At 36.6% G+C, this 22,000-nt stretch overlaps 1 protein-coding gene across 4 annotated transcripts in view; it reads left to right on the top strand.

Moving 5' to 3' along the window:
• The first annotated feature begins 383 nt into the window (after positions 1–383).
• LOC117911205 (ubiquitin-like-specific protease 1D) overlaps positions 384–22,000 on the top strand; it is a 48,080-nt gene continuing 26,463 nt past the window's right edge. For 2 of the 4 annotated variants that reach the window (XM_034825489.1, XM_034825480.1), the window contains exons 1-6: positions 384–881; positions 2,300–2,351; positions 13,573–13,667; positions 13,760–14,034; positions 17,763–17,811; positions 21,914–21,993. In XM_034825489.1, the coding sequence (XP_034681380.1) occupies positions 558–881; positions 2,300–2,351; positions 13,573–13,667; positions 13,760–14,034; positions 17,763–17,811; positions 21,914–21,993 (875 nt within the window). In that variant the 5' untranslated portion in view covers positions 384–557. The remainder of the gene's footprint in view (positions 882–2,299; positions 2,352–13,572; positions 13,668–13,759; positions 14,035–17,762; positions 17,812–21,913; positions 21,994–22,000) is intronic. The other 2 variants (XM_034825462.1, XM_034825472.1) reach the window with 2 other exon arrangements.

Below are 22,000 nucleotides of genomic sequence, written 5' to 3'. Positions count from 1 at the left end.
TGTATACTTTTATATATATATATATATATATACTTATATATATATTAATTTATTTAATAAAATAACTTTAAAATATTTATTATATTTTTAATTTCATTTTTAAGAGTTTTATTTTATATTTTAAAAAGTTTTGATCAATTTTAAATCAATCGATATTTTGTATCAAAATATTTTACCGATATATCTCTGATACGTAAAATCGAACTACCGATATATTCATAATAATTTATACTTTTATCCTTGGATTTAGGAAGAACATGTATTGCATGGAAGAATCCAACAGCCACCTTTGTTTTGACTACCTCCAAGGCATTCTTTATCCATCCAAAGGGGCATTGAAGTCAGGATTCACATTTATGACACAAAAGAAAAAAAAAAAAAAAAGAAGAAGAAGAAAGCAACGCAAAATAACTCTGACAATAATGCTTCACTTTCTCTACATCCATTGTCGTTACCGACTTTAGTTTTGGCCCCATTTTCCCATCAAAGAAAGCGAGAGAAAATTGCAGAGCGTTTCTCGGCAACCAAACAGCCCAAAACGTCTCCACATTTGTTAAATGGAGGAAGAAGAGAAAAAGGAGAAAAGACCACTAGACCTCAATTGGGAAACACTTTTACCCAGCCAAGATGATGAGCCTCCCCTTGTACTGGTCGTGGAGCAAGAGTCTCCGACGATCGAGGAACCACAGCAGCAGCAACAGACTCAGAGGGACGATGTCGAATACAAGACCGATCACGAACTCAACGAGTTGATTTCTAGACAGAGTATTCACGTCGAATCCCTTGGCCCCAAATTGCCTGATAAAGGCGCAAAGCTTAGGGCCAATCTCCAGCGCCTCATGGACGAAAGGGAGCGCCGAAAACTATGCCGTGTGGAAAAGGTTTGTCTCCGTGACATTTATTAGACCTTACACTGTATTTTGGTTGCCGATAAACCCAAGGAAAAGGAAAGAAAATGAAATTGTGAATACCATTTGCCGGGACAGAGCTGAATAGTTATATTAGGCTCAGTTGAGTGGATTATTTTTCGTGTTTGTTTTCTGGGTACCGGCATTTTCTCAGAAATCGGACGGAGTATTAGATAATTTGGGAACTCATCTATGGTAATTGCGTTGTTTCGGGTTTAACATTTATTTATTTTTTATTTGATTATTGACATATATTTGTTTCAATAAAATACACTCAAAATTATGGGGAATTCTTTCTTTTCCTTTTTCTTTTTCATTTTCATTTTTTAATATGCTACTCTAATCACTGTGATACAATTGCATGACTGTTGCAATGAAATGGTGTGGAAGTTCACATTGTTCGTGAACTATGTTGTGTTTAAAAATTGGAAGCGCATGTTTTCTAAGCTCTTTAGCTTCTACTTCTAGTGTCTATGGTGGCTTAAGTTGCAACTATGAATCATGGGGGATATTTGGTATTGCTCTCTGAGGGATGGTTAAATACCTCCTTTGGGTGGTGACATATGGTTCCGATTTAAGAAAGATGCTTCCTTATTTTGGGGCCCTAGTTGGTTTAAGGATTTTTGTGTTGATGTGTAAATTTTGCTTTCAGCATTGCTTTTGAGAAAAGGGTTGGGGAGTTTGTTTTCAGATCTTCTAGTTGCATACATTTAAAAAGAAAAAAAAATTATTATATGGATTTTCTGCTCACATGCTTTATGTCACATCTGGATGATGAGGTTTCACAAATTATGGCTTTTGGATTGAACAACTGTCCTTTAGAGTTAGGAGCTGTAATTATTGACATATCCAGAGATTCCCCCATCAACATGGTAACCACAACCTAGTAAAGTCTCTCTGAATTTTGGAAAAGTAGGTTTTGAAAATCATATTGGAAAACATCCCAATTATTGCCGTTTGCTAGTTCCTCTACCAGGTTCACTCCAGGTTTCCACTGTTCAATTGGATCACTATGTCTTTAGCAATGGACTTCACATTGTGAAGCTGTTTTAGCATGCCAGTGCAGAATTTTGTTTATCATAAATATTCAACAATATTATAGAATAGTGGCATTTTCGTCTTGAATTGGGAAAGAAGCTTAGTTGAGTGTGAATATGACCCCTACATATTTTATTTTTTTGTCAGGTAGATCATTGATGCATTTGCAAATATAACCCCTAGATATAGATGTTTCAATCAGGTAGAGGCATTAGTTGTCTTTTCAAACTATTTTTCATTTTGAATCTCATATGAAGTGAATTGTAAATGTTAAGTACATGTTTCATGCCGACATAATTTGAATTTTACATATTAGATTCTTAGTATTGATCCTCATGATTTTCATTGGACAGGATGCTGATATATGTGAGAAGCCCACACAATCCCATAACTCAAGTTTTTGTGGTGAGGTTCTGATTACTTTATCAGCATATTTCTTGCGTTTAAGACTTTCAGCTTTGGGTAATAGAACATGTGATCATAGGAAGGGTTTTAACGCTTTTAAGAATTAGGTTTGGCTTATTTTGTGAACATGGGTATTCTTTGAAGCTAGAAATGTAGATTGGATCTGAACTATTTCTTTTTTTTTTTTTCAAATTGGAATGCTTTTCTATGGTAGTTTTATTGTTTTTAAAGGTTACTGAGGCTTACGCTTCAAGGCTATAGCATCAATATGGGGCAGTCAAAGCTCATGCCTCACACTGTTCAGGCTTATAGCCTCAATGGGCTATAGCCTCGAGGCTATTGAGGCTTAAGCCTTAAATATTCAAATGGCTTCAATTGGTTCAAGACCGTTGTGGTTTTATATATTTATTAGAGGTTTAAGCCTCGATATTCAATAGTTTTAATGAGTTATTCTTTGTGGGATTTTGGTATAAATTTATAAGTTTTCCAATAGGTCAAAGACTAAGGTTAAACCTTTCACAAAATAGGAACTTAGTTGGCTACAAATTAACCCTTTAATTGGAGAGGGAAAAAAGAGATTGAGAAGAAGAAATGAAGGAGTTATGGGCCATTGTAGTGGTCGATCTCATATGTGATTATTATTTTATAATTGATAGATAGAGAAAAAAACCATTGCAATTGATGGATGAAGAAGAACAATGGGTGGACATTAATGAATATGATTCTGATTGCTTGGAGGATCCTACTCTAAAAATTATCTAATGAAGTCATGATAAGGGAAGGCTGAAAGGAAAAATTCTGGAGAGGGAAATAGGCTTTGCTAGTTGGATTTGGTTTGGGGAGGAGAGTTTGTCTCGGTTGTTAGAATGAGTGGAGGCTTGATGTAGGAATGAAGATGGGAAGTTGTTGTATAAGGTTTGGGGATGAAGTGGGGAAGGCTTACAAGTTAGAATGTCACTCCAATAGGGTTGGGATGTTCTTTCTTTGCTCAATTAGTTCTATAGAGGCTAAGAGGCACGTTGGATTTTCCCATGGGTATTCCTAGGGGGTGGCCTTTTATTGTCAAGAAGCTCGGGCGACTTGGTGTGGTGTCTATCTTTGGTCTTCCCTTGGGTGCCCATTTTGAAAATGTAATATATTTCCAAAGGAGGGAGGTCCACTTTTACGAGGAGTACATTATCCAACTTGCCTATTTATTTTATGTTCTTGTTTAGCATTCCAAGGAAAGTCAAAGTGAAGTTACAAAAGAAAGAGATTTCCTTCAGGGACATGGTGGTTTTGTTTTTTTTTTTTTTTTTTGGGGGGGGGAGGTGCTAGAGAAAAAAACAACACTGGTGAAGTGGTCAATTGTTTACACATATAAAAGGAAGGGGGCTTTAGGTGTTAGAAGTTTCTTTTCACTTAATAAGACACTTCTTTGTAAGTGGAGCTGACATTATGCATTCGAAAAGGAAAGTTCTTTAGAAGCAGGTCATAGGAGGAAAATATGGGGAGGATGAAAGGGGGTTGGCATTCTTTTGTTGTGAGAGATAGATATGGGTTAGGCTATGGAAAACTATGAAAAAGAATTAAGAGATCTTTAACAGTAGAGCCTTCTTTTCTCTAGGTAACAAGAAGAGGGTGAAGTTTTGGAAGGATAATTGTTGTGGAGATGAACCTTTGCATGTATCCTTTCCCTCTTTGTATGCACTATCTACATCGAAAGGAACATGAGTGGCAAATTTATGAGATTAGACAAGTGAGAGGGGTTATTGGAATCCTTGTTTCGCTAGGCATTTGAACAATTGGGAATTGGGTGGTGTAGAACCTTTTTTGTTCTAGGCTTCAAGGGAAGGCTGTGATCCAAGAACAAGAGGATAGAGTGGTTTAGATGGATTCGAGGAATGAAATTTGTTTCGTCAAAGCACTATATTCTTTCTTGGAGCAGGGGAGATTAGTTCATTTTCCAATGGGAATCAATTGGATTCATAGTTATTGTTGAAAGTGAGTTTTTTTTTCGCTTGAGAGGCTAGCTAGGGAAAAGTTTTGACTTTAAATTACCTTCAGAGGAGAGGGTGGTCATTGATAAATAGATGCTTTCTTCGTAAAGTCGTCACCATGCCAAGGTAGGGGTTTTATGGTAGTTAGCTTTCTTTGTTTAGTGTAACATTGACGATATCTTCTACGGTTAGAGAGACTCTCGTAAGATGACATGGCTCTTTTGTAGGGAAAAAACGAAAAAAGGTATGGAGAGCTACACCTTTGTGCATTTTTTGGACAATATGGAAAGAAATGAATCGAAGATCTTTTGGCAATGAAGAGCATTTTCACCAAACCCTGAAAAATTCATTTCTTAAAAATCTCTTTTTGTTAGTTAAGTTGTACATAGATGAAGGTTTAATGCCCTAGTTGAATTTGTAGATTGGTTGGGTTGTCATTGATGGAGGGAGATGTTTTTTGTTTTCTCTTTTTTTGTTGTGCTTATTGGTGGCTATTGTATATGACCAGTATACTTTAGTGCATTATTTCTTTTGACGCTTTTTAATATACTCTCTTTATTTGCCTATCAGAAAAAAAAAAAAATGAGAGAGAACTAAATTAATTTGAAAAACTATGGAAAGTGACAAACATTTAATTTGATTACTATGAATTATGTGATATTTTTATTATTCAATTTTCATGTGATTTTATTAGTATTTTTCTATTTTTTTTTTGGAATTTTTATTATTTTTTATTATTTATTTATTTTTGTTTAAGTTGAGGCTTCCCCCTTATTCCACTTCAAGGCTTACTCTTAGCCTCATTTGGGTAAGATGCCTAAGTCTGCCTTTAGTCTTTTAAAACATTGGGTGGTTCTAAGGAATTTGGAGGTAATATGATTTTTCAACTCTAAAGGTATTTTTTTTTTTTAAATATTTTTTAAAATTCTTTTTCAGATCCTACATAGATACATCCTTTTCACTTTAAATGGTCTACCTGCAAATCTCTTTTCAGTTTTGACATGGATAGCATCAAGAACAAGACATGCTTGAAACTTCTTTTTTTAAGACATCTATTCCCTTATATGGTTTCTCTTTCCCTCCCTTTTAATGGGTTGCACTCAATGAAAGATGATAATGAGGATGAAATGTTTTAATAGAATACTTCTCTAGACCAGTGCTGCATGTGTTTCTAAAATTAAAACTCTTTTTCTTTGGAAACATTTGAGGACCTGTACATGTGATGCTAGATGCCTATTTAACAATTTGACGTTGATGACAAAAGTTTCCAGTTTTGTTTCTGCTGGTATTTCAGTTTTCCACCAGAATGGAATGTACTGGTAACAGATTAGTCTCTGAGATTGTGCATCATGTGCTTGTTAGCTATGGAAATATATATGATGAAAATAAAAATTAAAAAGCATTTTTCCAGAGAAAGTAGAAATTAGAATTTTTTATATGTTCAAATAACGTATCATTAGAAAAACTGCATACCAAAAATGGAAATAAGAAAATATAATCCAATTAACAAATTTTAGAAACAGCAGGGAATTTGATCAAAAACCAAAAAAGGCCAAAATGAAGGAAAATTTTGACTTGTTTTTATCTTGCTTTCTGTCTGAAAAAAGCCAAAACAAAATGAAAATTGACAACATTGGTTAATAACTATCACTTAATTTTCTGCTCAGCTTATTGTTCTCTAATTTCTATTACTTAGTTTCTTGCTCCATTTTCTATTCTGTAATTATAATTTATGAAGTTCGATTATTTTAACAATGAATGCGATGTTTTTTTTTGGATAGGCGACAACGAATGCTACGGTTGAGACCATAGATGTAAAAAATTTACCATACAAGATGCATTTATCATCTAAGGCGACTTGCAACAATTTTTTTTTGATAGGCAAAAGCAGAAATATATTAGAAAAGGGCACCAAGAGGAAAACCCAATAGCATACAGGGAGTATACAAAAGGCCCCTTAAGGCACACACAAAAGAAATGAAAAAACAAACCCGACCCTCATCTAGCGCCTAGCCAATAAAAAAAACTAGGTAAAGTAAGAGGACCTTCATTTACAATTGTTTTTGTCCACACCCAAAGATTACAAACAAAGAATTTTTCAACCTATGAACCGAAAAGTCCTCATTATCGAAAGCAATCCTGTTTCTTTCCATCCAAACCGCCCAAAAAAGGCACAACGGGGCTGCCTTCTACACCTTTTTATGCTTCTTGCCCAACATAAAGCCCCTCCATTCAATAAGGGTCTCTCTAGCCGAAGATGGGAGGACCCAAAACACTCCAAAAAGGGCGAACAAAAATTACCATAAAGCTCTTGCCTTGGAGCAATGTATAAGAATATGATCAATTGACTCCTCTTCCTCACAGCACAGAAAACATCTGTTAGCAACAACCCATCCCCTCTTTTTAAGCTGATCCATAGTAAGCACCTTACCCCAAGAAGCCTCCCAAGCGAAAAAACTCACTTTGGAAGGCACACTAGGGTTCCATATCAAACCATGAGGGAAAAGACCAACTCTTCTTGAAGATAGATCATTATAGAGTGATTTAACTGAAAAAATCCCATTCGAATTCACTTTCCACATCATTCTATCTTCCATAAGAGGACTAAGCCTTGCACCTCGGATTGTCAAAAGAAGCCTCTCCACCTCCTCCACCTCCCAATCATTGAAGGGCCTAGAAAATCTAGGACTCCAAGCCCCTTCCACTCCCGAAGTGTCCCAAAACTCCTCTACCCAAGCCTCCTTAGAGGAGGCAAAAGCATACAAGGAGGGAAAAGAATCGCATAAGGCGAGGTTCCCCCACCATATATCTTTCCAAAATTTTACCCTTCTACCATTCCCCACTAAAAAAGCGACTTTATTTTGCATAAGGGCACCTTCCTTCCTTATTTCCTTCCAAAATCCTACTCCATAACTCTCCCTAACTTCTCTAGAACTCCAAACCCCTTCTTCCTCCCTGAACTTCCTACTAATGACATGCCTCCAAAAATTCTCCCTTTCAATCGCAAAACGCCAATTCCACTTGCAAAGAAGGGCCCTATTAAGGATGGAAAGGCGTCTAACTCCCAAGCCCCCCTTCCTTTTATCCATGCAAACGGTATCCCAATGAACTAAGTGAGGCTTCCTCTCCACTTGCAACATTTTAAATTTATATTATGGTTCTTGCATAATACACATAATAACACATAGAATACATCATGCATTATGTGCATGCACACATATGACTATCTTTTTTAATAGTTTTCAAGATAAAAAAAATATGAACCATTTTTGTAAAAGATATTATCATACTATTGTTTAAAATGTAATTTAAGGTTAAAATAAAGAGCCAACAATTTGTTCAAAATCTAGTGGATGTGTCGTTTCCAATGACTTGATGAATCAAGGGTTTAGCTTTGTCTCTTACTTGGAGAAGTAATTTTTGGAAATCTGGTTGTTATATATTATCGATGTGAAAGGAAAAAAAAAACTCAACATTCCACTATATTAAATACTGATTACATTCCCCTCTATGTATATAGATGATAATACTCATCTATTTTAGGGATATTTACAACTTACCTAAAAAAAATCAAAACTGCCTCAATCTTAGCCCCTAACATTGCTGACAACTCATCAAATTAAATCTTCCTATAATTCTACACTCCCCCTCAAGCTGGGCGGTAAATATTTATTAACCCCTGCTTGGAACTCAGATCATCAAACACCTTTCTCGGTAGAGCCTTGGTAAGAATGTCAGCTGTTTGAAGGCATGTAGGCACGTACAACATCTTGATTATTCCTTCCTCTATCTTCTCCTTTATGAAATGTCGATCAATTTCCACATGTTTTGTTCTATCATGATGTACTGGAATTTTTTTCAATGCTGATTGCTGATTGATTATCATAGAACATTTTCATAGGTTCTTCATCTGAAATCTTTAATTCCTTTAGCACCCTTCTTAACCATATTCCCTCACAAATGCCGTGTGCCATTGCCCGGAATTCAGCTTCTGCACTGCTCCTTGACACCACTGATTACTTCTTACTTCTCCATGTGACCAGATTACCCCACACATATGTGCAGTACCCTGAAGTTGATCTTCCTTGTACTGATCTTGCCCAATCTACATCACTGAACACTTCAATATCTCTTCTTTGGTTCTTCTCAAAAAATAATCCTTTACCTGGTGTTAGTTTCAGGTATCTCAAGATTCTATACATAGCCTCCATGTGTTCTTCATTTGGATTATTCATGAATTGACTTACCATGCTAACAGAAAAACCAATATCCGGTCGTGTGTGAGATAGGTATATTAGTTTACCCACTAATCTTTGGTATCTCCCTTTATCCACAGGTGCACGATTTTCCTTAGCTCCTAGTTTGGTTGTTGGATCCATAAGAGTATCTGCTGGCTTACACCCAAGCAATCCAGTCTCTTTTAAGAGATCCAAGACATATTTTCTTTGTGAGACAAAGATTCCCTTTCTTGACCTTGCAATCTCCATACCTAGGAAGTATTTGAGATTCCCAAGGTCCTTGATCTCAAATTCTGCAGCTAGAAAACTTTTGATGGTGTGGATTTCCTCTTCATAATCTCCCGTTAGAATTATGTCATCCACATATACAATGAGGACAACAAGCTTTCCTGCAGGAGAGTGTTTAACAAATAGAGTATGGTCCGTTTGACATTGGGAGTAGCCATGTTTCTTAAGTACCTTTGTGAATCTTTCAAACCAGGCTCTTGGAGATTGCTTGAGCGCATATAGAGATCTCCTAAGTTTACAAACTTTGTTGCATGTAGTTTGTGTCTCAAATCCTGGAGGAATTTCCATGTAAACTTCTTCAGCTAGGTCCCCATTTAGGAATTCATTCTTGACATCTAGTTGGTGGAGAGGCCAGTCAAGGTTTGCAGCCAAAGATAGTATAACCCGAATTGTGTTTAACTTGGCTATAGGGGCAAATGTCTCCTCATAGTCAATTCCGTATGATTGGGAGAATCCCTTTGCAACTAGCTGTGCCTTGAATCGATTAACACTCCCATCTTCATTATATTTGATTATGAAGATCCATTTGCAGCCTATTGGGCGTTTTCCGATTGGTAATTCTGAGATTTCCTAGGTTCCATTTTTTTCTAGTGCATGAATTTCTTCATACACTGCTAATTTCCATTCAGGTGAGCCGAGAGCTTCTTGTATATTATTAGGAACCTGGATATTGTCGAGGTTGGCAACAAATGTTTTGAACTTCGGTGACAGTCCTTCATATGACACAAATGTATATAGGGTGTTTTGTGCATGATCTTACACCTTTTCTCACAGCAATAGGAAAGTCACTATCATCATTAGTTTCGGGATTATAGTTACCTGATGGATCTTCACTTGATCTAGAACTTGGGTCAGACTTTTGGGGTTGCTCAAGAGATGCTTGTTGTTCCATCTCCTTTTGGTTCTTTCTCCTTCTTGAGTAGGTAATCGACTCATCATTCTTTGTTGATTGAATAGTGTCCAGATTTTGAGGAGGTGGATTAGTAGGCGGATTGTTGGTTTGATCTTGAGAAGGAGATTCTAGGAAGTAAGGAGACTCAAGGAAGAGATTTTGAGGAGGAATGGATTCATGATTTAGTGATGGGCAAGGTGGGTCAGAATTAGGAGAGAAATGAGATGATTCTTCAATATCCCAAAGCTGGTATTCCTGGATAAAATTAGTCTCCCCCTGAATATCAGATTTGGAGAAATAAGGTTGTTGCTCAAAGAAGGTGACATCCATGGAGTGATAGAACTGTTTAGTGACCGGTGAGTAGCACTTATATCCTTTTTGAGTTGGAGAGTACCCAAGGAAAATACATTTAAGAGCTCTAGGATCAAGTTTGTCCCTATGTTGTTGATGGACATGGACAAAAGCTGAGCACCTGAAAACTTTGAATGGGATTGTGGAGATGAGACAAGTATTGGGAAAGGACTGAAGAAGAATTTGACAGGGAGTCTGGAAGTCAAGAATACGAGATGGCATCCTATTTATGAGATAGGCGGCAGTGAGGATGGCTTCACCCCAGAAAAATTTTGGTACATGGGTAGAGAACATTAGGGAGCGAGCAACATCAAGAAGATGCCGGTTTTTTTCTTTCGGCAATACCATTTTGCTGAGGAGTGTTGACACAAGAACTTTGGTAACTATACCATGACTCAAGAGATAATCATTAAGAATGGAGTTGAAATACTCTTTGGCATTGTCAGTTTTCAGAATTTGGATTTTTGCTTGGAATTGTGTTTGGATCATGGTGTTGAAGGTTTTGAAAATCTGGTTTGCCTTTGATTTTTCTTTCATGAGGAATACCCATGTGAGTCTAGTGTGATCATCAATAAATGAAATGAACCAGCGAGAACCAATAACATTTTTGATCCTAGAAGGACCCCATACATCACTGTGAATCATGGAAAAAGGTTGAGATGCTTTGTAGGATCGGTTAGGATAAGAATTACGAATATGTTTAGAAAATTGACAAATCTCACATTGAAACTCATTTGGATTTTTATTATGGAATAATGAAGGAAACAACTTCTCAAGATACAAGAAATTTGGATGACCTAACCTATAGTGCCTCAACATAATTGCACTATCATTATTAGACTGACTCACAGACAAAGAAATAAGACTACTGGACACTGAACAATCAGAATGATGAGTTGCTCCTTGAGAAGGATCATTAACCTCTAGAAGATAGAGCCCTGAACACATCTTAGCACTGCCAATCGTCTTCCCCGAGTCCAAGACTTGAAATTCACATAGATTTGAGCCAAATTTAGTAACACAGTTGAGATCCCGAGTGAGTTTACTAATGGACAGTAAATTGCAATTTAATTTTGGCACAAGGAGAACTGAATCAAGAGTGATGTTCTTTGAAACTCTAACAGAACCTGTACCAGCCACCTTTGAGAGTGAACCATCGGCTATTCTCACAGTTAAATTTTTATAGCATGGATTGTAAGTGGAAAAAAGCTTCTCATCTCCAGTCATATGATTAGATGCTCCTGAGTCTATAATCCGTGGACTTAGCTTCTCCTTTTTAACATTTAGAGCACTCAAAATTTGTGCCAAGGAACTAGTACCAACCATAGTGGGGGCAGGTGCAGGCAAGGATTGGCTGAACAATTTCTGTAAGACTTCTATCTGTTCCTTGCTGAAAGGAGTGGGTTCAGGTGATGGTTTTTCATCCATGGAGACAAGGTTGCCCCGTCCTTCTTTGTCATTGGCAAACCGGGAAGGCTTCCAGTCTACAGGTTTGCCGTGAATCTTCCAACAGGTGTCCTTGGTGTGACCAGGACGTCGGCAATGATCACACCATGGTCGCCCTTTCTTTGGCCTGTGATCATTGTTGTTGGATGGATTTCCTCTAACTGCGAGGGCTGAGCTCTCAGGATTTGTCACAGAATCTTGAGAGCCCATCATGATCTTCTTTCGACTTTCCTCTCTCTGAACTTTTGAAAATGCTTCCCGGATATTTAGTAGTGGTTTGGATCCTAAGATTCTTTCTCGTACTTCATCAAGATTCTTATTTAATCCAATCAGAAATTTGTATATTGTTTTCCGTTCGATAATTTGTTTGTACCTGATTCCATCACCCGGACAGCTCCAATTGTGCTCCTCAAACAAGTCCAGCTGCTGCCAGTAGCGATTGAGTGTGTTGAAGTACTGAGTCACCGTTAACTCTCCTTGGCGGAAGTCATGGAGAACACTCTCCACCTCGAACAATTCCGACGTATTCTCATTGTTAGAATATGTTTCCTTGGCAGCGTCCCAAATCTCCTTTGCTGTTCCATAGAGAAGAAAATTTTCTCCAATGTCATTTGTCATGGAATTAATGAGCCATGACATGACCATATTATTTTCAGCATTCCAGACTTTGAACTTTTCATTTGTCTTGTTAGGTTTGGCAACAACTCCATTGAGATAATCGTCTTTGCCCTTTCCGCATATGAACATCATTACGGAATGAGACCATTGGAGATAGTTGTTCCCATTCAGTTTGTGTCCTGTAATGGGCATGAGGTTACTATCTGCACTACTGTTGCTAGCATTCCAGACTTTGAACTTTTCATTTGTCTTGTTCGGTTTGGCAGCAACTCCATTGAGATAATCATCTTTGCCCTTTCCGCATATGAACATCATTACGGAATAGGACCATTAGAGATAGTTGTTCCCATTCAGTTTGTGTCCTGTAATGGGCATGAGGTTACTATCTGCACTACTGTTGCTGGAAGCCATGGCTTCCTGATTGGAGGTGATTTAGGAAACGTTGGCAGTTGAATCACGTTTGCTGTATTTGGTCATATGAGGGAATTAGGGTTCAGAGAATGCTCTGATACCATATCGATGTGAAAGGAAAAAAAAAAACTCAACATTCCACTGTATTAAATACTGATTGCATTCCCCTCTATATATATAGATGATAATACTCATCTATTTTAGGGATATTTACAACTTACCTAAAAAAAATCAAAACTACCTCAATCTTCGCCCCTAACATTGCTGACAGATCATCAAATTAAATCTTCCTATAATTCTACATATATATATATATATATATATATATATATATATATATATATATATATATATATATATATTTGCAGTGCTTAAAATACAAAATCATTTGTATTTTGTCTAAATCTTAAATCATTTGTATTTTGTCTGTCCTCATGTTATTTTTAAAATTAATAGTATGTTCCTTTTTCAGTTTTCTTTCTTTCCCCATAATTTTTTTTTCCCCCTTTTTTTTTTGGTGGAACTTCTGGGGTTTTTGGTGAGGGGAGGGGAGCTGATCATCAAATGAACTTGGAAAGTTAGAACATATCCATTAAAATATATAATTGTAATTATACATCCTCACGATTTCTGTTTTGTTATATTGATTCTGTACCATTGGAACCTGAAACTTCTGTGATATGTGTAAACATGTTTTATTGTGCATATGTTCTCTCTCTCTCTTTCACTATGTGTGAAAGAGAACTTGTGGTACATGATATGGAACAATTGAAAAACAGTACATGCTATTCTCTCTTTCCCAATATGTGAAAAGAGAGCTTGAGGTACACGAAATAGAAGAATTGGTAGACAGTACATGGCACCCTTACGAATTGACAATATACTATCCTTGAAGCATAAGTAATGTTTATAAGAATGATATTTCTATTGGCTAGTACTCTAGTCCACAAAACTTGTTTTAGAGGTCATTTGTTTATGGAGCCTAATGTGTTCTGTAGGTGCATCTGAAGGCTCTAGGCAAGTGACTCCATCATCTCAAGCTCATCCACAGTCCTCATTTGCTTCACATCTTCGCAGAATGATGGATGAAAATGTATGGTGGCATACTATATTTACTTTATAATTTTTATTCAACAACTTCATCTAAGCAACTTAAGTGCTTCTATATATTATTTATTTATTTAGGAGGCAGATTGTAGGACTGTTGATGCATTTGACAAGGAACTACTGCAATTACGACGTTGTGACCGCCGGAAAATGAAAATGAATGGACAACATTCGCATAGGGGGAGACAAAGGACTCGACAATCTTTAAGAGAAGCATCTATTCAATCCTCTAGTAGTATTTCTCTTGATAGAGATAAAAATATTTGTTCAAATGGTGACCGGAAGGGTAGAGCTGCTTCCACTTGTTCTCTTCGCCACTTGAGCGAAAACTTGCCAGTCTGTTCCCCCAAGAAGTAGGTGTTTTCTACTCCTGTGCAACCCCACCTCCCCTCTTTCAGGGAAAAGTTGCTGCATTATATTCGGGTTCATTGCTAGACAAAATGTTTTGTGTTGCACATGTTGTCTCACTGTTTTATTTGCTTTTCTGTTCATTATTATCTATTTGCTGTTGGGTTCATGACCTGCATGCGATTTCTGGTGCATCTGATTTGCATATTGGTGTGGTTTTCTATATGTATATGTATGTAAGGTATTGTATATAAAGTTATTTATTGAAAGGTCAAGGAATTTAAGTGGTTGCACTGATATGGCTTGTTAAATAACAAAGCAGATTTACCACTTAAGATTGAATCCTACTAAAAAACCAATTAGTCTATTGAGTAGGAGATATCAATGGTTTTTAAACTTTTATAACTTTAAATTTCATTTCTACCTTTCAAATTAAATTCTATTTCACCTTTATCCTGTTAACTTGGCAATAACAATATTTGAATTTCATGCCAAAAAAATTGTCTGGTTGAATGTTTTAGGATTTATTTGCATAAGATGGTTCTAAAGGATATGAGTATTTCAGTTTTTCACCTTTTCATTAAAGAATCTACACAAAACTTAGATAGTTTGCTAGTGTTTTTACGATTTTTATTACTGAATTTTGATTTTGCCTTTTGAGTATGTATCTTTTATGTGTATGAAGAAATTTGGTTCTCCTACTATACCCAAACTCCAAAATTAGTATTCTCATATATATTTTATTATTTTAAATTCAATGCGAACACTTCAATGATATAGAGGCAAGCATGTGATATAACTTTTAGTTTTAGAATCTCATTATAAAAACAAAAGCATGAGCTTTCTATCAAATTAATACAATTTAACTATTTGAAGAAAATTGTTTGTATGAATTTTTTGTGTTGTTGGGTATTTGTTAATATAATATTGCTAAATATCATTTAAAGAATGTTGTAAGAAGGTTGGTGTAAGGAGGCTTATGGTTGTAGCCTCTAGGAAGCCATTTGCAGAGATTGGGAATTTCTTGCATAACAACTAGCATTTCTGTTGGCCACAAAATTTTGTATGGATGCATTGTGTGGGGAATCAACTTTGAAGGATATCTTTCAAGCTTTGTTTACTTTAGCCATTCATAGAGAAGCTTAGGTGGTCGACTATTAGCATGCAAAGGTAGGGACTAGGGCTTGTCAGAATCCAACATTTAGGAAGAGCTTGTTCAATTGGGAGTTGGAGGTGGTGGAGGAGTTTTTTGCTTTGTTTGAGTTTAGTATCCATTCAAGTCAACTTTATCCATATGTTGGTGTAGAAGGCCTCCAGGAAGGGGACTTATCAAAAAAAAAAAGGCCTTCAGGAAGGGGATATTCTCAATTAGGTCCTTTTACTAGTATTTGTGTCCTGAAAGAATATATCTCTTCCAGCTTGAGAGGATTAGGCTTTTAAGGTGCCATGCAAGGTTAGTGTGGCTTGAGGAAAAGTTTTATGATTGATCATCTAATGGGAAGAGGTTTGACTTCAGTAACCAAGTGCTGTCTATGCAACCAACAAGAAGAGTTGGCTCACTGTATTTTCATCCATTATGATTGGGTTGTCCAATCTTTGGTCTTTGGTAATTTTTTTTTCCTTCTTTTGGTTTGAGGTGGTTGCAGTCCTTCCTTTGAAGTCCTTAGGGCATGGTATGGGAGTTTTGTGGGTCCATGTAGGAAAATTGTGTAGAAGATGAACATTATATGCTTATTCTGGACTTCTTGGAAAGATAAGAATGAAAGAAAATTTGAAGGTTCAGATTGCAATTTGGTGGTAAAAGGCCTAGTTTTAAAGTTTACTTTCTTCTTTGAGCTGCTAAGGGGTGGAATGGACTATTCCTTACTCGATATTGTAGATGGTGTATGCTGAGAGTGATTTTCGATGGTGTTTTATGTTCTTTGTTTCTTTGACCTTGTTGTGCCTTGTTACTTCTTGTATACTAGGGTGTGCCCCCTTTTTGATTAGGCACCTTGATGTCGGACTAATCTAGGGTGGTTGCCTACAATCAAATAAGGTGAGCTAGGCCTTTTTTTTTTTTCCTTTTTCCCCATATCTAAGGAGAGGGACAAATAATTAAGATTGTGTAGTGGGAAAAAGAAAAAGAAGATAGGTATAGAAAAGATAGGAAAACTTTAGGAGTCTCATCACCTTCTAGGAGTCTAACATAAAGAGAGACAATGGAATCTCACAATCGAAAATTGTAAGGTATGTACAAAAATTGGTACCATTCATCATAGTTTCATTTTGCAGCACTTAGCATTATTTATAGGTTTTAGAAAAACCCTAAAAATTCAATAAAACTATGAAAAAGAAACCTGACCTATATAATATCTTATTGTCGGTCAATAATTTTCTCAGAGCACTCATAAATCTTTCATATAATGGAATTGGAAAGAAACTGGCATTTCTTTTTAGAATTAGAGAACTTAGAAATTTATGAAATCTTCTTGTAATAAGATTTTCTAATAAATAAGTCTTTCTAGATTTTAAAGATGACTTTAATAGAAACTTTTAAGAAAAGAGACTATTAGAGATCAAAACTGTAGAAATATGGCTCTAAAGAACCTAAATCAGCAAAATTGTCCTTTTCATCCTTCTCTTGAATACATCTTGAGGTTAATCCCCATCATGCTCTTCAATGCATATTATGCTACTTTACCTCTCAAAATAATAATACTAATACAATAATAATAATAATAATAATAATAATGTGCTTTTGTGCACCCTTTTGTTAGGCGATGTTAATATAATTGATCTTTGCCTATAAAAAAATAATTATAATGAAAAGAGAAGAGTATAAGGACAAAATTTTTAGAGTGACAGGGTTTGGACTTCAATTTTTTTACTTATCAAACAATGGAATTACATTTAGCATTCAAATTTCAAATGATACTTACACTATTGTTAATTCAGTAGTTACAATTTTTAAGGGTAAAGTTTTCAATGCTTATGTTTCAGTTTGATAAAAAATCACCTAATAATTTGCATACTGTTTGGTTATTCTCCATTGCAGCTGTGCATATGATTGCAGAGTTACTTGACTCTCTTAAAGGGGTAAAGCTTATGAGTCAGTCAGACAGAGTAATTGTTGCCTTACTGTATGAATAGATAGCAGCATGGCATCCTTAGAGTTCTTTTCTTCCCAGTAATATTGTTGGTGCATCATAATTGAAAATCTAAATTTTTATTTAATTTGTCATTTAAACACTGAAAGAGCCTGAAAAAAAGGAGGTTTCTTAAGGATTCTTCAGACTGATAAGTAAAATATGGTGAACTTACTTCTTCAACCTTGATGAAAACTCAATTGATTGCTAGCAAAGCCTTTGTTTCATGGTTGGCTGGTGGACAGCCATCTGTTGTGAGATGGTTGTCGTAAAATAGAAAATTACTCTTGTTTTCTCCTTCGTCTGCTGCTCTCCTTCTTTTTTGTTTCTATTTTTTATTGTTTCCTTTTTCTTTTGAATCTATATCTAATGCTTCTGTGTGTGTCTGAGATGGATGGATAGGGATAGGAGGGATTTTCCATTGGTGCAAGGTTTGTCCAAGGTTCCCACCCATCCATATCATTGTTAGCATTTTAGATGTATATCATTTAGTTCAAAGGTCCTTTTTCTTGACCTGTGGGATATTAGGATACTTTAAAAAGGCTCTTCTTGTATTTGATTGGCCTGAATGAATGCATTCCTTGTATTTAATTTTCTTTCCCTAGGAGGAGTGCTTCTCAAGTCCTTCCTTCAAATGATTCCAGGCAGAGGAAGGTATGTTCTTTTTTTCCTCCCTCTTCTGTTCCTCTCTCTTTTCTTCTGTCTACCTATATTTCTTTCATTTTTTAAATGCAATTCTTTATGTCATCATTATGCTTTCATTCATGTATTCTGGAACATGTGTTATTTGAAAGTTTTGGGCCTATAGAATTTGTGGAAGAGGCAGTACTTGTCAAAAGGAGGGAGATTGACTTTATTAAAGAACACTTTATATAGTTTACCAATATATTACATGTATTTATTTGTAATCCCTTGCAAGGTGAGTCTTAGATTGGAAAAGCTCCAAAGGGACTTCCTAGGAGGTAGGAGAGCTCTAAAGAAGGCCTCACCTTGTGAAATGGTCAATTGTTGGCTTAGATAAAAAGGAAGGGGGTCTAGGTGTTAGAAAGTTGTCTTATCTGAATAGGGCCCTTCTCGGGAAGTGGTGTTGGAGATTTGCTTATGAGAATGAGCCCTTTTGGAAACATGTGATTGTAGGGAAGTATGGAGAGGAAGAGGGGGGATGGTGTTCTAGAACTTCGAAGGAAGGCTATGGGGTGGACCTTGGAAGGTGATTCAGAGTGGGTGGAAGGGGTTTAATAAAAAGCTTGGTTTTAGGGTGGGAAATGGTAGGAGGGTGAGGTTTTGGAAGGATAGTTGGTGTGGGAGGGGCCCATGGTTGTAGCTTTTCCATAGTTGTTTTCAATAGCCATTGATGAAAAAGCTTGGGTGGATTAGATGTGGGAACAGGTTAGGGAAGTGGGTTTTTGGAATCCAGTGTTCACAAGATAGATAAATGATTGAGAATTGTGAGAGGTGGAAGAGTTGCTTAGAAGATTGCAAGGGCAAGTGATTAGAGGAGGCGTTGAGGATGTTATAGTTTGGCGGTTGTCAACAAGAGGCACCTTTTCGGTTAAATCATTATACTCCTTAGTAGGTTGCTTCCTAAAAGGATTCGTCACAAGCATTGTGTGGAATCCATGAGTGCCGATGAGAGTTAGTTTTTTTGCTTGGGAAGTAGTTTGAGAAAAAATTCTAACTCTAAATTAGCTAAAAAGGAGGGGTTGGTGTCTTCCAAGCAAATTTTATTTGTTTAAGGGTGAAGAGGAGTTGACAAACCATATTCTCCTTCATTGCTCTAAGGCAATCTTGATGTGACATCTTTTTTTTGCACTTTTTGATGTACAATGGGTAATACCTCTCTCAATCAAGGATGGCCTCATTAGTTGGCGGGGTCCCTTTGTTGGGAAGAAAAGAACGAAGGCTTGGAAAGCAACTCCTTTGTGCTTACTTTGGACCTTATGGAAGGAGAGAAACCAAAGAGCCTTTGAAGATTTTGAATTGACGAATCATGCTATTTTACACTCCTTTATGCACATGTTTTGGAGTGGGTCAGGGTACATTTAGGGTCTAGCTCATTGTCTTTATTTGACTTCATAGATTGATTAGGGTGAAAGTGAAGCAAGGGTGTTGTTTCTATGTATCCCTCCTTTTTTTTTTCGCCTTGTATGCATCGTGTATACTTAAGTGCTTTTTTTGGTGCTTTTAATGCAATTGCTTTACCTATCAGACAAAAATGCAATTTGGAAGAATTTGAAGAATGAAATTTTTGTTGTCAAATCTCTTTATTCTATTTTGGAGATCAATCCTCTTCTCAATGGGTTCATTTTGGCATTCATGGGTCTTGTATAAAGTGAGCTTCCCTAGCTTGGGAAAGGTGTTGACGTTGGATTAAACTCCAGAGGAGAGGGTGGCCGTTGGCGAATAGATGTTTTCTCTATGGAGACTGAGGAATCAATTGATCTCTGAAGGACAAAAACCCAGCTGCTTCCAAAGTAAGAATCTTCTCCAAAGCTGTTTCCAAACTAAAACCCAGCTTTTGGAAGGACAAGTGATCTCTGAACCCATCTATGTGGAAAATCGTTTCTAAGACCTGAGCATCGGAGCGTTATAATCAGGGAGTATCTTTCATCTTTCTTAGCATACCTCTATGCTATCTTATCCTCCATAGCTTCCTGCACAGTCAGATTCTGAATGTAAGACAAAAATGATTCCACAATTTCAAATTCCCAATCATGAAATTTTCTGATAAACCTTGATTCCAATGCCCTTGCATACCTTCTTTGTAACAATAATTTGCCACTATGACATCTTTGTTTAAAGTAAAGCTATAGAAAAAACCACCAAATAGATGAATACAAGGAACACCTGAAGGCAACAAAGCCAAAAAAAAAAAAAAAAAAAAAAAAAAACAGGAGGCTTTGTGGAGCCTTGACAACAACCTTGAGCCCCACTCTGGTGGTAAGAGGTTGGGGTGTGAATGTGGGTCGTCCAAGTGGTAAGAAAGTCATCTTACCAGTAATTTAACACAAACAGCTTCACCCTTTAAAAGATCTTTCAATTATGCTCCTCCAGATGTAACAACACTGGTAAGGCAGGGTGTAGCATTCCAAACTTCCATCTTCCTGTTCCTTTTCAAAGCTAACATGCCAGTTGACAAAAGAATCCTTTATGCACAAGTCAAAAACCCATAACATTTGAAGGAAGTAGAAAAGCAAAGCCCATAGACCTCTTGCCTTGTCAACAAAAGCAGGATATCTGCTGATAGACTTCTCACCATTTTGACCAAAGCAACATTAATTAATTAGGATACTCCTTTCTCTTATCAATTGATTAATGTGAGAATCTGACCTTAGCTGGCTTCCTGTACGCACCTCATATAGGATGCATGGTACCTAAACCAAAAAAACTGGAAAGGGAAAAGATTTTCTAAGAGAAAGTGCTCCTACGAGAGATTTAACCCAGGAGGAACCTCGTCTTGACAACCTACAATGCTGAGGTTAACCGAGGAGGATCCTCCTTATCCTCCCCAATGCTGAGCTTAATGATGCAGGCCATAAAACTAACCACCTGGAACATAATTCCTGTTTTTTAACCTCCATGAAGTTGCATTCACATTTGAAGAAAGGCTTAGCATCTCCCTTGTTTATCACTCTAGGTTTTGAACCTAAGGCCCATCTTTGATCATCTCTGCTTAGGATGAGATAGAGTGCCAAATTGTACCTTAAATTGCAAGGAGTTTTAGACTCATTGTGTTTCATCTTGACCTCTGAGAAACCAAGATTTCTGGGCTTGACTGTGATGACAGCCCAAACCAAAACGTCAAAACCTTTGAGAAAGATGGTGAAATACTGCCTCATATCGTCGGAGAAAATTGAGAGTTGAAGATACTTCTCCTCCCTCAGCTGGGCTTTGTATGATCTACTCTCTATTCCCTGAAGAATGCCTTCTCCGAACTCTACGTGCAGCAGAAATCCAAACACTTAGTGTCCGTTTGCATATTGCAGGTGTGCCTAGTGTTCTGCTTGACAATATTTATGTTTTGAGACCTTTGACCATAAACATCAATGCACATAGTTAATATACTAGAAGGAAATGCTAAATGTGTTGTTTATTTCTAATAAAAAAATAGATAAATAAGCTGTTATGTTTTGGTCGTTGCAGTAACTGCACTGAGTTGTGATCATCATAACAAATGAAAACCTAAAGTTTAAATGTGGTTTCATTGAATACAGACTGAATTCTTCCTTGTGGAAAGTAAGAATTAGTTTAAATTTTACACAAAAATCAACATATTTTGAAGAAATTTTCACACTGTTGATTGGATTTAGGAACTTAAATTTTCAATTTGTTGTGGTATTTTTGACATCATTAGAAGATGTCTGAAGTTTGAACATGTATGCAGAAGAGATGATTTTCCACAAACCCAGCCCTAATCTTGTATCCTTGATTTCTAAACCTAAATTCTAGTAAATGAAATCAAAGATATAAAAGAAGGAAAATGCCCTTGAGGCCTGGCTTAAGTGGTAAAGGGATGGGGATGGTTTGTGGGAGGTTCCATGTTCAGGTCCCAATGGGAACAAAAATTTACCTATAAAAAAGAAGATATAAAAGAAGGAAAATAGGGACCTTGACCATGTGATGCGGTAGGTAAAATTTGTCGTGTACTTGGGATGTACCAGAATTTTTCCATGTCAGTAAGGGAAAATCTATTCTGTTTTCCAGCACAAGTCTTCAATTTTCGTTGACCAATGTGGTGCTATCATGATTCAAACAGGGACAGACTGTAGTTCTTCTAGATGAGGAGGAACCTCAGCTTATAGAAACAAATCAGCAAGCAACCAAAATAACAGAACGGTAAATG

This window comes from Vitis riparia, chromosome 1, assembly GCF_004353265.1.
Source record: "Vitis riparia cultivar Riparia Gloire de Montpellier isolate 1030 chromosome 1, EGFV_Vit.rip_1.0, whole genome shotgun sequence".
NCBI classification, from domain to species: domain Eukaryota; kingdom Viridiplantae; phylum Streptophyta; class Magnoliopsida; order Vitales; family Vitaceae; genus Vitis; species Vitis riparia.
This window is presented reverse-complemented; position numbering and strand designations above follow the sequence as displayed.